Consider the following 15,517-nt stretch of genomic DNA (forward strand, 5'->3'; position numbering starts at 1 on the left):
TCCATCATTTACTACTTCTGTGATGTTGACCAGTTACTGAATCTTTTGTTTTCCTAGCCTCAAGTGTGAGAAAATAATATCTACCTTTAGAGTTGTGGTGAGAAGTAAGTAAGTTAATATATGGCGAGTCTTTAGAGCAACATCTACTGCAGCGTATGCAACCCACTCCAGTATTCTTGCGAGGAGAATTCCATAGACAGAGAAGCCTGGTGGGCTACAGTCTGTGGCGTTTCAAAGAGTTGGACATGACTGACAGTGCATGCACACACACAGTCTAAATGATATTGCCACCATCACTGTCATCTCATCAGATAATCAAAGGGGCCCATTGCCTCCTAAAAAGGCAAGAATCCCTTGTATAGGTCAAGCTCCCACTAGAACAGCTGAGCTGGAGCCAGAATTAACCTTTTTCTGCCAGGGCCTCCCTCTCACCAGAGCTGCTGATGGGGCCAAAGTGAAGTTGTCACCTGTTTCAGGAAATTCTACTCTCACTGTCTCTACCTAGAACTTTTATTGGTTAGAATTTCACCCAGATTCTTAAGGACATCCTAGCTGACTTCCCTAAACATAAATTTCCTAAAATTAAAACGTATCTTGATTTTTTGATTCTTTCAATTTGATTCTTCAAAAAAAGTATAAATAAATATTTTTGTGTTTTGCTCAAATTCCTTGCTCAATGCTCAATGCCTTGAAATTCATAGGCATTTTCTACATGAAAGGTATTACCAAATGTTATCGTTTGGCTTCACTGGTAATTATGGCAATACATTAGAAGGGTTAAGTCCCTGAAATGATTCTTTGAGGCAAAATATAGATGGAAGCTTTAGCTCAAAGGCTACATACAAGATGTTCAACAAATAGATATGGCAGTGGGAAACACATAGTAGGAAAATAAGTTAATAAACCAAACTCCGGGCCTCAGATGAGTCACTTCATCTCCTTGGGCTTCTGTTTCTTGGGTCTCTTTTGTAGACAAAATAAGATTGAAAGAGATGACCTCTTAGGACCCAAATATAAATTCTCTGCATTTAAACAAGCTTCCACCTGCGCTTTAATCTCAAAAGAAAGTGAGTCGCTCAGTCATGTCCTACTCTTTGCAACCGCATGGACTGTAGCCTACCAGGCTCCTCTGTCCATGGAATTTTCCAGGCAAGAATACTGGAGTGGGTTGCCATTTCCTTCTCCAGGAGATCTTCGCGACCCAGGGACTGCACCGGGGTCTCCCGCATTGTAGGCGGACGCTTTACCGGCTGAGCCATCTCAGCTGCATCAGAATTACCTAGCCAAACCACTAGAGGGCACAAGGAGACTGGGAGACAGTGTTCAGGCGTTCGCTCAGAGGCAAGGAGTGGGGCGGGGCGCGGGGCGCGGGGCGGGGGGGGGGCGGTGGACAGCCCTGGTTCTTGCTAGTGTAAGTTCTGAAATACTCAATGTGCTTTTCTTTGGGGACTTCCCTGACCACTGCTTTATTGGCCAACATTTAAAATGAGTTCAGAATGATCACTTCCTCCTTTGATTTCCAAATGCCCAGAGATCTGAACAGTTTCCCCAAGTCATAAAGTTTCTCCAGCTTCACCTAGGGAAGGCTTGGCCAGAGGACTCATTCAGCATCTGATAGTAAAGTAAAACTGCTGTTTCTGAAAATGTGTTTATGAATTAGGAACGCTGTTCTAAATGGTAAAATCAGTGCCCCACCATCAGATCCCATCCTCCGTGGGAGCCAGAGTCACCTTTCCTGGGGTGGTGGGCACACCAGGGATGCCTGGAGGCGGAGGCCAGGCAGACCAGCCTTCCCGCCTGCCCAGCCCTTCACCCGAGGCCGCACCGGGACGACTTCCCGGAGGGGGGCCTCAGCCTCCCCTCCGCTGCTTTACAATTGGCACCAGCAGAAAGCGAGCTCTTCCTGCTGGTGACTCACAGACTCTTCCCTTTTGAGAAACTTGGCTGAGTCAGATTATTTTTCTGGCAAACACTAGAAAATTCTAGAGACTCTTCTGGTCTTACAGTTTAAGAGAGGGGAGCACAGCTGGGGATTCTAGAGCACAAGTACGATCACTGTACCTTGTGTCTTCTATAACTTCCTCGAGGAGCTTCTGCCACATTTTTGCCAATTGGTTTGAAGGAATTTTACCTTGTATCCCTGCTTTTAGAGCGTCTATGTTTGATTGCTGAAGAATATGGAGAGGGGAGAAAGAATTGGTAATTGTGCACTATACCCGACAAAGGTTTAACTTTTATTTTCAAGAAAAATACACAAAAAGATTTAACAGAAAAATGAAAGGTCTTTTTTTTTTCCTTTACATTTAAAATGTTCCCCACAGATTAACTCTGTTTTTCTCCAAAATGAAACCAACACTGATATATAAAGTAATAAGACAACCTTTTCCTATAACTTGACCTTTGAAATGAATCAAATTTTATATATTCAGAAAGTAAATAAAAGAAAAACCAACAAGGATGGGGGAAGGAACCCTACAATGGACTGTAAAACAGGAACAAGTGAACCTAACTATATGTCAGATGAATAACATGATACACTGAATTAGCCCAAGTAACTTTTGAGCACAATGATTCCCTCAGTTTGAAGGAAGGAAAGAACCATAAGTATATCAAACTCTAATTAGATCTGTTTTTCCCAGTACTTAACCTATGGAGAACTAAACAAATGAGTAAATACATTGAGGATAATGGAAGCTGGAGAAGGGAGCTATAAATACAGAAAGAGGGAAGACTAGAATAAACCCCATAATATTATCAATAAAATGGAATTGAAGTCATCCTTATAAACTCGGTGCACTCAGTATACTGAGAGATATAAAATATGCATATGTATACACACAATACGTGTGTGTATACATGTGGGTTTGTCTGCTGAGAAGGCCTAGAAGCAAAGACATCTCAGGAGTACTGAACACTCCAGTACCCTGCCAGATACTATTCTTTACATTCCTCTCCCACTAAAAGGAACCAGGGCTCCTTAGAGAAATTGTGGTTCCAGAGTTGGGCCACAGAAAGTATAAGATAAACCCAGAACGTATTATTGTGTCATGTTGAGCATCTACCAGCAGAGAGGTTGAGGGAGGGCCCACCATAGTCCCCAAAAGTCTGATCATGGAAATCCACTGTCCTGTCCAGATTGTTACGGAATTAGGACAGTGAAGAGAGCCATGAAAAGACTGAAGATGAAAAAAGCTGGAAATACCCAAAACATAATTAGAATAGAGGTGTGACCAGTTCCCACCAAGTTCCTTGAGATGGAAACTTGGAAATTAACACCACAACCACACTGTGTATCAATTGTAACTTTGTTATGTGGACAATTATGCCTAAGTTAAATGTACAGTTCTCTTCAATATTGTCTTTGAAGCATAAAACAACATTTTCAGATTTTGCCATGGAGTCTTAGCTCAAGTATATTCCAGGACCCCTCCGCATCACGGTACAATGCTGACAGAGGTTGGAACATCTTAGAAAAATTAATATTCATATAATTTGGAAATCAAAACATTAATACCAGATGGATTTTATCAGTACCTGACAGAAATAACTTAGTATCTTTGACTTTACTAGAAATATCCCAACCATGTTTTCCTCCTCTCATTAACATCAACCAGATGGATAACCACAGATGTCACATCTATGCAAGTTCCCATCAGAGGGAACTCTCCCACCTCCAACAAGAAAGTCCTCTGAAACCACTTGTTCCACAGTAGAGATTTTTACTGCTTTGACAGCAAAGCTCTAAGGGTTGGGATATTTCTACTGGAATGAACCATTCTCCACACCACATTCCACATAGAAATTATGGAAGAAAGTGTGAGTAGTCCTTCTACTTCAACATCCACCCTCTCTTTTCCACAGTAAGTGAACTTGCACCTGGGCATATGCCTGCACAGGCCTGAGACTGCATTTCCCAACTCTCTTGCAGTAAGATGTGGTTGTATGACTGGATTCTGGCCAGTGGGAAATGAGTAGAAATCAAGTGTGTGACTTCTGGGTCTTTCCCTTGAAGGGGAGAGCCTGTGTCATCTTCTTCCCTTCTTTTCCCCTTCCTTCGGACTGAAGGGGCGGTGTAGTGGTGAGCTGCTTCTCCCTTGCAAACAATGACAATGCCATAGTAATAGCAGAGCAGCAAGGTGGGGGGGCAAGAACCTGGGTCCCCCAATACCGCTGAACTTCCATACCAGCCTTAGATTACCTACCTCAACTGTTACTAAGGAAATAGTGTTCATCTTGCTTACCATTATATTCTGAGGTCTTGTGGTAACTCAGATACCACCTCAGTAGCCTAACTGCATTCTAACCTGCATTCTAACTGATACATAATTCACCCTGTTTGGTAAAAAGGAAATGTAGAAAAGATAAACTCACCAGCCTTTCTGCCATGACTAGGAGCGTGTTCACAGCATCCAGGCGATGACTAATATCCTCCCAGTAGGAAGTCAGTGTAACAACTGGCTTCGTGCGGGCCCAAGGCAAGTAGTGATAGTAGTTTCCTGGTGTCGAATATTGAGGGTCAGTGAACACTGGACACTTAACACGTTTATTGAAGAGCTATACAAACTGGACTGCTTGGTTAATCATAGGCCTGAAAGATGTAGTTTGGAGTAGTCTGATTCTTTCATTTTATTTAATTGAGCAACTGAGGGATAAATAAAAAGTTCGTCTTCATGCAGCCTGCTTTGAAAAAACTCTCTAAAAGGCCCTCGTAAACCTAGCACAATGATCTCAGGATCTTTTGATGATTTGGGACCATGCATGTTAGCATCGCTGATAATTACAAAACAGGGTAGCAGAAAACAGCATAAGGGATTAGATTATATGTGTTTGTCCCTGAAAAGTTTTCCTAAGCAAATATTTTTTTGGAATGGGACAAGAAAAAAGAATTTTCTGTTTTTTGAAAACCTTAAGTTGGATACATGGAATTTGGTATTGCTCAGAGCCTTATAAAGATTAGCCCACATTTTATAGCTTAACACTACTTGCATAAAAATTAGCTAAAAACTGTGGCAATGCTGTTGAGACACTGGATCAGAATTTCTCGCTCCCTTCTCTGTGCTCTCCAACCATTTGTCCACATCTTTATTAGGGCATTCTCATACTCTGACTTCTATTGTGATTTATTTTATACTCTAGAATCTAAGTTCTATAAAAGCAGGGACTATTTTCCATCCATCTTTGTTTGAATATAGCTATCTAATCCTCATGGCAACTCTAGAGAAGATGAGGGATAGAATGAAGTGATGTGCTAAGGTCATAGTGCTGGGGAGAAAGAGAGTGATGACCAGAAGTTGATTTTCCATCCACTTCAACTGCTCAAACTAAAAGCAGTTTGGGGCCGGGCAGGGCAGAGGCGGGCAGGGACAGGAGCTGTTTTGGGGGAGGCTCATTGTTCAGCTAGCTGCCATCTTATGGCTTTACAAAATAGAGCCAGTGTCAAAATTGGGCATGGGAGAAGCCTTGAGATTCAGCCCCTGGGAAAGGGTCTGTGTCTAAACTCCAGCCACCTCTCTTCCCCATTCTACATTTCCACATACGCATGTGCCACGCATTTCACTACACCTGCCAGAGAGGGAATGCACTGCGTGTTTCTCATCCTGTGGTGCGCCCACTGTAAACAGGTGCAGGAGAGACAGCCAGCGTCAGTCTTACCATCAAATACAGCACGGCTATACTGAGTGGTTGATGCCAAAGGCTTACAAGTCGTGTCAAACTTGTTGCCGTAGTTCCCGATGCTGACTTCAAACTGAATGGCCTCGCCAATGTCTTGCAACATGGTGGCTGAATGGAACACAGCAGACAGGCTGTACTTCCGCCTTCGCTGATATTTCTGCAAAGCACCAGCAGACACAAGGCTCAGAGAAACTCCTTTTGCTCTTACTTACACCTGAAACTCTAGCTGATATGATTCTAACCCTGATAATTAGTGCTGAGTTAAATGCCAGGGGATGGTGGCTCAATGGTAAAGAATCCACCTGCCAATGCAAGAGACTTGGGTTCAGTCCCTGAGTTGGGAAGATCCTTTGGAGGAAGGCATGGCAGCCCATTTCAGTATTCCTGTCTGGAGTATCCCATAGATAGAGGAGCCTGGGAGGTTATAGTCCATGGGGTCGCAGAAGAGTCAGACACGACTGAGTGACTAAGCATAAGTAACAAATGACAGGAGAGAATGTTCTTGGATGTAGCAGTTCCCCTCCTTCTCACACAGTGGGCAAAGATAGAAATACCAGGATGTTCTTTGAGAGTTGATTGAAATAGAGAAAAAAAAAAAATGAAAACAATACAAGTGTTTAACAACAGGCCACTGGTTAAGCAAATTATGTTACATCCATGAAAGAAAGTGAACGTTGCTCAGTCGTGTCTGACTCTTTGTGACCCCACGGACTATAGAGTCCATGGAATTCTCCAGGCCAGAATACTGGAATTGGTAGCCTTTTCCTTCTCCAGAGGATCTTCCCAACCCAGGGACGGAACTCAGGTCTCCTGCATTGCAGGTGGATTCTTTACCAGCTGAGCCATGAGGGAAGCCCACGAATACTAGACTGGGTAGCCTATACCTTCTCCAGCGGATCTTCCTGACCCAGGAACTGAACCAGAGTCTCCTGCATTGCAGGTGGCTTTTTTACAAACTGAGCTATCAACATCCATACAATGGAGCAAAAGTTCATAAAAAGACTTAGGTAGATACATATGCGCAAACATGGGGAAAAAGGTATATTTTTAAGTGAACCCAATAAGTATATATTTTAATATCATCATATACAAAGAATATGCAAATAAAGAATAGAAATCAAGTTGTTAACTATAGTTATGTTGGGGAAGGTAGAGAGATTATGGCTAACATTGCTATCTAACTTACACATTTCTAATAATTTGAATTGTTAGGTATTCTGTAGTCATAAATGATAAGATTTTTACTGTCAGTCTCTTCAGCAAGTGGTATTGGGAAAGCTGGACAGTCACATGCTGGAAAGCATTCACATCAATGAAGTTAGAATACACCTTCACACCATAAACTGAAAACGGCCTAAAGGTTTATATGTATAAGACATGACATCATAAAACTCCTAGAAGAGAACATATGCAAAACATCCTCTGACATAAATCCCAGCAATGTTTTCTTCAAGTCAATCTCCCAAGACAATAGAAATAAAAGCAAAAGTAAACAAATGAAACCTAACCAAACTTATGAACTTTTGCACGGCTAAGGAAGCCAGATCCTATGGCAGTTCTAATTTTTGGAGGAAGCGCCATGCTATTTTCCACAGTAATTGTGCCAATTTACATTTCTACCAACATTACATGAGGTTTCCCTTTTCTCTGCATCCTTGCCAACATTTGTTATTTATTTGTTGCTTGTTTTATTACTGGCTTAGTGTATGTGTGTGTGAGGGAGTTGAACATAGAGCCATCAATGACCACATGGAGTATCTATCAGCCTAGCAGAAATGACCATGAGCCCTTCAGGCCTTCCTTCATTAGGGCACATACAGTCTCTTGAATCCCCATCCTGCCCTAAATCCTTGCTCAGATAGCATCTCTCCTTCTTTATGGATCATATTACCACTGATCTTCAGACACTTTTTTTTTTTCAGTCAAGGAGAGACATGAAATGGTTTAAGTTGCTGTGCTTCATTATGTCTTGAGCTTTCTGCATTTAATTTTGTCCACATCTAGAGTCTGTTCTGGGTCCTTACTGGAACTCAGTCTCTATATACTTGCTCAGCTTGGAGATGAGAACATGTGTTTACTATAGAGTAACCACACTGGCTGTGTGCTCCACTGGCAAATCTATGGGGCCTATAAATGATAATATTCAAATTGCTTGACAAATTTCTCAACATAGCAAGTTTTGTTCAAAAACCTCAAAAGAAGGACCTCCCAGTTCTTTTTTGTTTCTCTCTTTTTTTTTTTGGACCTCCCAGTTCTGTAGTCCTTTGAGTTTTGGAGGTCACATAGCTATCTTACTTTGACAAATGGTGACTTTTTTGTTGTGCTTTTTCCCCTATTAGTTACTTCTCTACCAATTTGTGTACCACCACCTAAGTAGCAAAATAGTGACAACTTTCACTTCTTAAAAGCTAATAAAAATTATTTCATGCCTGAAGGATATTTATTAACTGATTTTCCTTCCCTTGTTATTCATCCACACCATGCATGACCTTAATTCTGTAAAATTAATCACCGTCATGGGTGGGTCTTCTGCCTCGTATGATGCAAGCATGCAGAAATTCATTTGCAGAAGTACTTAACCAACTATTTTTAAAACTTAAAAAAAAATATTATGGTAAAACACACATAATGTAATTCAACATCTTAGCTATTTTTAAGTGCACAGTTTGATGGCATTGAGTATATTCACATTGTTGTGCTACCATTATCACCATCCATCCACAAGAACTTTTTCATCTTACAAAACAAACTCTGTATCCTTTCGACATTAATTTCCCATTTCTACCTACTTTCTGTCTCTGTAGCTTAACAACTCTGGAGTACTTCACATAAGTGGAATCAAACAGTATTTTTCCTTTCGTGACTGGTTTATTTCACTTAGCATAATGTCCTCAAGGTTTAGCTGTGGTGTAACATGTATCAGAATTTCCTTCCTTTTTAAGGCTGAATAATACTTCATTGTATTGTTGAATGATAAGTTGAGACATATTAAAAAACTTAAGTGTTTAAGTGAGCAAACATCCATTGGAATTGGCAACAAAAACCGGAATTGCTTATTGGCACTCCAGGACAAGATTGAGGGAAAAACCTTCTACAGCGCAAAGGCAGAAGGAAGACAAGGAGATTATTTGATTGGAGATAGTTTAAGTGGTTGCATTATTTGGGAAAGCCCACTTGGATATTTCTGGTTCATTGTCCTTTGATTCCTTAATCTCGAGATATTGCCAAGCCTCAGTTTTGGTTTGCCTAATGTAGGTCGCCAAGACATCAGAGCCACCTCTGTCTCATGGCCTCCTTGTTTGGTGGTGGTTTAGTCGCTAAGCCGTGTCCAACTCTTGCGACCCCATGGGCTATAGCCTGCCAGGCTCCTCTGTCCATGGGACTCTCCAGGCAAGGATACTGGAGTGGGTTGCTGTTTCCTTCTCCAGGGGATCTTCCTGACCCAGGAATCGAACCCGGATCTCTTACATTGCAGGAAGATTCTTTATGGACCAAGTTATAAGGGAAGTCCTAGCCTCCTTGATTAATTAATAGTGTGTATATACCACATTTTGTTCATTCATTCATAAATTTATGAATTCATAGATGCTTCCACCTTTTGGCTACTGTGAATAATGCGGCTATCCATTTGCTATACAAATATCCACTTGAGCTCCTGCTTTTGATTCTTTTGAGTATATACCCGGCAGTGAATTGCTGGGTCATATGGACTTCCCTGGCAGATCAGCTGGTAAAGAATCCACCTGAATTGCAGGAGACCCTGGTTCAATTCCTGGCTCAGGAATATCCCCTGGAAAAGGGAGAGGCTACCCACTCCAGTATTCCTGGGCTTCCCTAGTGGTTCAGCTGGTAAAGAATATGCCTGCAATGTGGGAGACCTGGGTTTGATCCCTGAATCGGAAAGATCCCCTGGAGGAGGGTATGGCAACCGACTCCAGTATCCTTGCCTGGAGAATCCCCATGGACAGAGGAGCCTGGCAGGCTACACTCCATGGGGTCACAGAGTTGGACATGACTGAACGACTTCAGCACAGCACAGCAGATGGTAATTCTATTTTACACTTCTGGAGTACCATTTTAAAAACATCTGACAGTGACTGCAGTTTGCTGTCTTAAAGAAACTTGGGTAGACTGATCAAGATGGCATAGTAGGCCATGACGCTCACCTCCCACAGATATATCAAAAATGCATTTACATGTAGAACAATTCCAACAGAGTATCTACTGAATGCTGGCAGAAGATCTCAGACCTCTGAAAGGGCAAGAAAATCCCCATGTAACCAGGTAGGACAAAGGAAAAAAGGGGAAAATAGAAGAAAGTAAGAAAGGAATCAGGAGGGGAATGTGCCAACAATGGGAGAAAGTCTCTTCAGCAAGTGTTGGTGCTGGGAAAGCTGGACAGCTGCATGTAAATTGATAAAGCTGGAACACACCCTCTCATCATACACAAAAATAAACTTAAAATGGTGTAAAGATTTAAACATAAGACATAACACTATAAAACTAGAAAAGATCACAGGCAAAACATTCTCTGACATAAATCATACCAGTGTTTTCTTATAAATGCCTTCAGTCTCCCAAGGCAACAAAAATAAACAAATGGGACCTAGTCAAACTCAAAAGCTTTTGCACAGCAAAAGAAACCATAAAAACAGAAAAACAAAAAGATAAGCTATAGAATGGGAGAAAATATCTGCAAATGATGCAATCAATAAGGGTTTGATTTCCAAAATATACAGACATATCATACAACATGACTACAGTAAACAACCCAATAGAAAAATGGGCAGAAGACCTAGACATTTCTCCAAAGAAGAAATAAAAATGGAAGAAAAAAAGAAACACAACCGACCAACGAGAACATGAAAAGATGCTCACCATCACTAATTATTAGAGAAATGCAAATCAAAACTGCCATGAGGTACCACCTCACACTAGTCAGAGTGGCCATCAATAAAAACTCTACAGATAACAAATTCTGAAGAGGATGTGGAGAAACGGACCCCCTTCCATTGCTTGTGGGAATCTAAGTTGGTACAGCCACTATGGAAAACAGTATGGAGGATCCTTATAAAATTAAAAATAGAGTTACCATGTGAATCCGCAATCCCAGTCTTGGGCATATATCTAGAAAAAACCCAAATTAAAAAAGATACATGCACCCCTATGTTCATAGCAGCACTATTCACAATAGTCAAGACATGGAAACAACCTAAATTTCCATCAACAGAGGAATGGATAAGGTAAATGTGGTATACATGTACAATGGAATACTACTCAGCCACGAAAAGGAATGAAATTGGGTCATTTGTAGAGATGTGGATGGACCTACAGACTGTCATAGAGTGAAGTAAGTCAGAAAGAGAAAAACAAATATTATATAATGTCACTTATATGTGGAATATAAAATATGACACAAATGAACCTATCTACAAAACATAAACAGACTCACAGACATAGAGAATACACTTGTGGTTACCAAGTGAGAGAGGGTTGGGGGAGGAATGGGGTGGAAGGGGGAGGTTAGCAGATGTAAGCTATTATACATGGACTGGATCAACAGCGTAAATGTATGTCTTACGGTATAGCACAGAGAATTACATTCAGTATCCTATGATAAACCATAATGGAAAATAATATTTTTAAAAAGAATGTATATAAATATATGTATAAATGAATCACTTTGCTGTACATAGGTAATTAGACAACATTATAAATCAACTATACTTCAAAAAGACAAAACAAAAAACCCTTGGGACATCCCACTATTACAAAACCTCCATTTTGGTTAAAGAAATTTTTGACATGGTATAACTGAAACATTCCAAACTATTTCATTAGAAACCCCTCTGAGTCTCAAACTTTTCTGAAAGCCTTTCTAAATCATTGGTTTGCAACCTTAGCTACATATTGAAAGACACCTGAAGAGCTTTAAAATATACTTATAGCTGGGCCCCATCTTCTGGAGCTTATGCTTTAAAAACGTCTCTACCTTAGTCCACTTTCACTTTGGTAGAGAGGGGATTGGAAGACTTTTGTCACTTGTCAGGAGTTTCCTTAAATACCTACAACTAAGTCCCCTGAACAATCTATGGTTCTAAAGTGCTGTGGAAATTCTAGGTTTGGTTTAAATTGCATGAAAATTAAAAGTAGGAAGTTATTTGTATTAGTCAGACCTTATATATATATACAGCATGACTTGTTCTTTGTAAACCATCTAGGATCCTATCAGAGAAGGGAAGGAACAAAAATATGAAGCATAATTTGGGGCCTAGGTCTGGGCCCAGAAAGAACGATCAGTATTTAAGCTGGAGCCACCTGTTACTGCTCTAGCTTAAACAGATGGGGAAAAAATGTAAACAGTGATAGAATTTATTTTCTTAGGCTCCAAAACCATTGTGGATGGTGACTGCGGCCATAAAATAAAAAAGACACTTGCACCTTGGAAGAAAAGCTATGACAAACCTAAACAGCATATTAAAAAGCAGAGACATCACTTTGCCAACAAAGGTCCATATAGTCAAAGCTATGGTTTTTCCAGTTGTCATGTATGGATGTGAGATTTGGACCATAAAGAAGGCTGAGCACTGAAGAATTGATGCTTTCAAATTTTGGTGTTGGAGGACTCTTGAGAGTCCCTTGGACTGTAAGGAGATCAAACCAGTCAACTCAACCCTAAAGGAAATCAATCCTAAATATTCACTGGAAGGACTGATGCTGAAGCTCCAATATTTTGGCCACCTGATGCAAAAAACTGACTCATTGGAAAAGATCTTAATACCTAAGAAAGACTGAATGCATGAGGAGAAGGGGATGACAGAGGAGGAGATGGTTGGATGGCACCATTGACTCAATGGACATGAGTTTGCACAAACTCCAGGAGATAGTGAAGGACAGGGAAGCCTGTTGTGCTGCAGTCCACGGGGTCATGAAGAGTCGGATATAACTGAACAACAACAACTCATTGCTGCAGAGAAGAGAGAAGTTATGTGCAGAGGTGTTGCAAAGAGGTGGGGACACCAACTCTGGTCCAGCTGGCTCTGCCCTGCACATCTCTCATGGCCAGGATTCCATTAGCTCTCTCTGGATTTTCCTGTGCAGAACTCACAGTCACCTACAGAACCCTGATTAGGATCCTCACCCTGGAGGGTCTGAGCTCTAAGACAATAACTGGGGTTTCTGGCCATCACAACTCCTAACAGAGCAGGTTCTCACTGTGAGCAAGATTCCTGGGCCACTGTGCAAGTCAGACTCCATGAGGGGTGCCCAGACCATCTGCTCACCTGCCTGATTGCTTAGGAAAGCATCCAGGCTACATCCTCCTACATATCTTTGTAGGGTCTCTTGACCAAGCCCATCTAGAGCACCACATCAGCTTCTGCTGTAGAAAGTTGGGAAACTGGGATTTTGGCAACTGAATAGGAAAAACTCTCTCTTCCTCCTGTGTGTCTCCTTTGCTCTCACACTACAATCACACAGTTAATACTTCTGATGGCAGATGTGCATGCTCTGCACTAAATCACTTCAGTCATGTCCGACTCTTTGCAATCCTATGTACTATAGCCCACCAGGCTGCTCTGTCCATGGGATTCTCCAAGCAAGAATACAGGAGTGGGTTGCCATGCCCTCCTCCAGGTGATCTTCCTGACCCAGGGATCGAACCCACAACTCTTACATCTCCTGTATTGGTAGACGGCTTCTTTATCACTAGAGCCACCTGGGAAGCCCAACTCTAGCTGGGTATCCTAAAGTTTAGCTCAATCCTGACACTCTCCACTTGGAGACAGTATCAGATCCCACAGGTTAAAAGGCTCAGTCCCACAACACTGCCCTGTCCACTTCCTCTGTGCTTTTGACCTATCAACTACAAATTGGAGGGTCCCATAATCCCCTCTTTGGGTTAGATTAATTTTCTGGAGCAGCTCACAAAACTCAGGAAAATAGTTTACTTACTGTATATGTGCTGTGTGCTTTGTCACTCAGTCATGTCCGACTCTTTGTGACCCCATGGAATGTAGCCTGCCAGGCTCCTCTGTCCATGGGGATTCTCCAGGCAAGAACACTGGAGTGGGTTGCCATGCCCCCCTCCAGGGGATCTTCCCAACCCAAGGATCAAACCCAGGTCTTCTGCATTACAGGTGGATTTTTTCCCATCTCAGCCACCAGGGAAGCCCACTTACTGTATATGAGTTAATACAAAAGGATACGATAAAGGATGCAGAGGTACATCAAGATGGAAGAGATGCACAGGGCAAGGTTTGTGGGAAGGAGCTCTCTTTGAACATACCACTCCCCTAGCACTTCCATGAGTTCATCAAACCATTAGCTCCCCAAACCCTGTACTCTGGGGATTTTATGGAGGCTTCATACTGTAGGCATGATCAATGATTAACCCAATTTCTAGCCCCTCTCTGAAGGATGTGGAGGGGGTCGGGCTGAAAGTTCCAAGCTACTAATGATGGCTTGGTGAGCAGTCCCCACTCAGGAGCCCATCAAGTCACCTCATTAGAACAAAAGACTTTATCACCTGGGAAAGCCAAGGGATTTAGGAACTCTATGTCAGGAACCAGAATCAAAGACCAAATATGAGAACAAAAGATGCTCAAAAGTGCTCTAATCACTTAGGAAATCACAAAGTTTTTAGGGGTTCTGTGTCAGGAACCAGAGACAAATATATATTATATTATTTCAGGGCTTCCCTGGTAGCTCAGACAGTAAAGAATCTACCTGCAATGCAGGAGGCCCAGGTTTGATCCCTGAGTCAGAAAGATCCCCTGGAGAAGGAAATGGCAACCCACCCAGTATTCTTTCCTGGAGAATACCATGGACAGAGGAGCCTGGTGGGCTATAATCCATGGGGTCACAAAGAGCTGGACACCACTGAGTGCTGCTGCTGCCGCTAAGTCGCTTCAGTCATGTCCGACTCTGTGCGACCCCATAGATGGCAGCCCGCCAGGCTCCCCCGTCCCTGGGATTCTCCAGGCAAGAACACTGGAGTGGGTTGCCATTTCCTTCTCCAATGCATGAAAGTGAAAAGGGAAAGTGAAGTTGCTCAGTCCTGTCCAACTTAGCGACCCCATGGACTCTAGCCCACTAGGCTCCTCCATCCATGGGATTTTCCAGGCAACAGTACTGGAGTGGGGTGCCATTGCCTTCTCCGACCACTGAGTGACTAACGCTTATTTCACAGGGACCAAGTTGCCCTTTTGTTGAAGCCTCTTCAACTCTACCAGAAAGTTTCATGACTTGTAAATGAATCACAGGATCTTTTTAAGTGGGACAAAGGTCATGATTACATTCCAGGTTGACCACTCTCATGAAAGGGTCCTCCCAGCAACTGCACAGATCTGCTCATCTCATTCTCTGGACTCCTGGCAGCTTGAAGAGTGAGTGTATCCTTGGAATCTCAGCTCCTCTCCTGCTTTTTAATGTTGTTGGGCTTTGGGGGACTTCCCTGGCAGTCCAGTGGTTAAGACTCTGCACTTTCACTGCAGGGGACCCAGGTTTAATCCCTGATCAGGGAACTAAGATCCTGCATTCCTCGAGATATAACCAAAAATAAATAAATAGATAAAAATCTAAAAAAAGCAAAAACAAAAACTCAGGTGACTGGGCATAAATCAAAATCCCATAATTTGGGAGTTCTAAATATTTTGGGGATTTTGGCTCATATAGTTCATTTTTATTTTTATTACATTTATATAATATTTTATTTATTTTTTATTTATATAAAATATAAATAAATATCAATTTATAAAAATTTATAAAAAATTTTGTGAGCTGTGGAGGGGGTTGGATGGGGTGGTATGTGTGTTAAGTGTTAGTCCCTTATTATTTATTTAAT

General features: G+C 41.8%; 1 protein-coding gene across 1 annotated transcript in view; it reads right to left on the reverse strand.

Annotated features, from left to right (window-relative positions):
- Positions 1-15,517, reverse strand: part of MYOF (myoferlin) — a 171,826-nt gene that overhangs the window by 62,463 nt on the left and 93,846 nt on the right. Inside the window, exons 20-22 of the mRNA XM_061162197.1 lie at positions 5,653-5,830; positions 4,372-4,496; positions 2,062-2,168 (exon numbers count right to left, since the gene is read on the reverse strand). Coding sequence (XP_061018180.1) covers positions 2,062-2,168; positions 4,372-4,496; positions 5,653-5,830 — 410 coding nt within the window. The remainder of the gene's footprint in view (positions 1-2,061; positions 2,169-4,371; positions 4,497-5,652; positions 5,831-15,517) is intronic.

The sequence above is a fragment of the Dama dama genome, chromosome 15 (assembly GCF_033118175.1).
Source record: "Dama dama isolate Ldn47 chromosome 15, ASM3311817v1, whole genome shotgun sequence".
Lineage (NCBI taxonomy): Eukaryota > Metazoa > Chordata > Mammalia > Artiodactyla > Cervidae > Dama > Dama dama.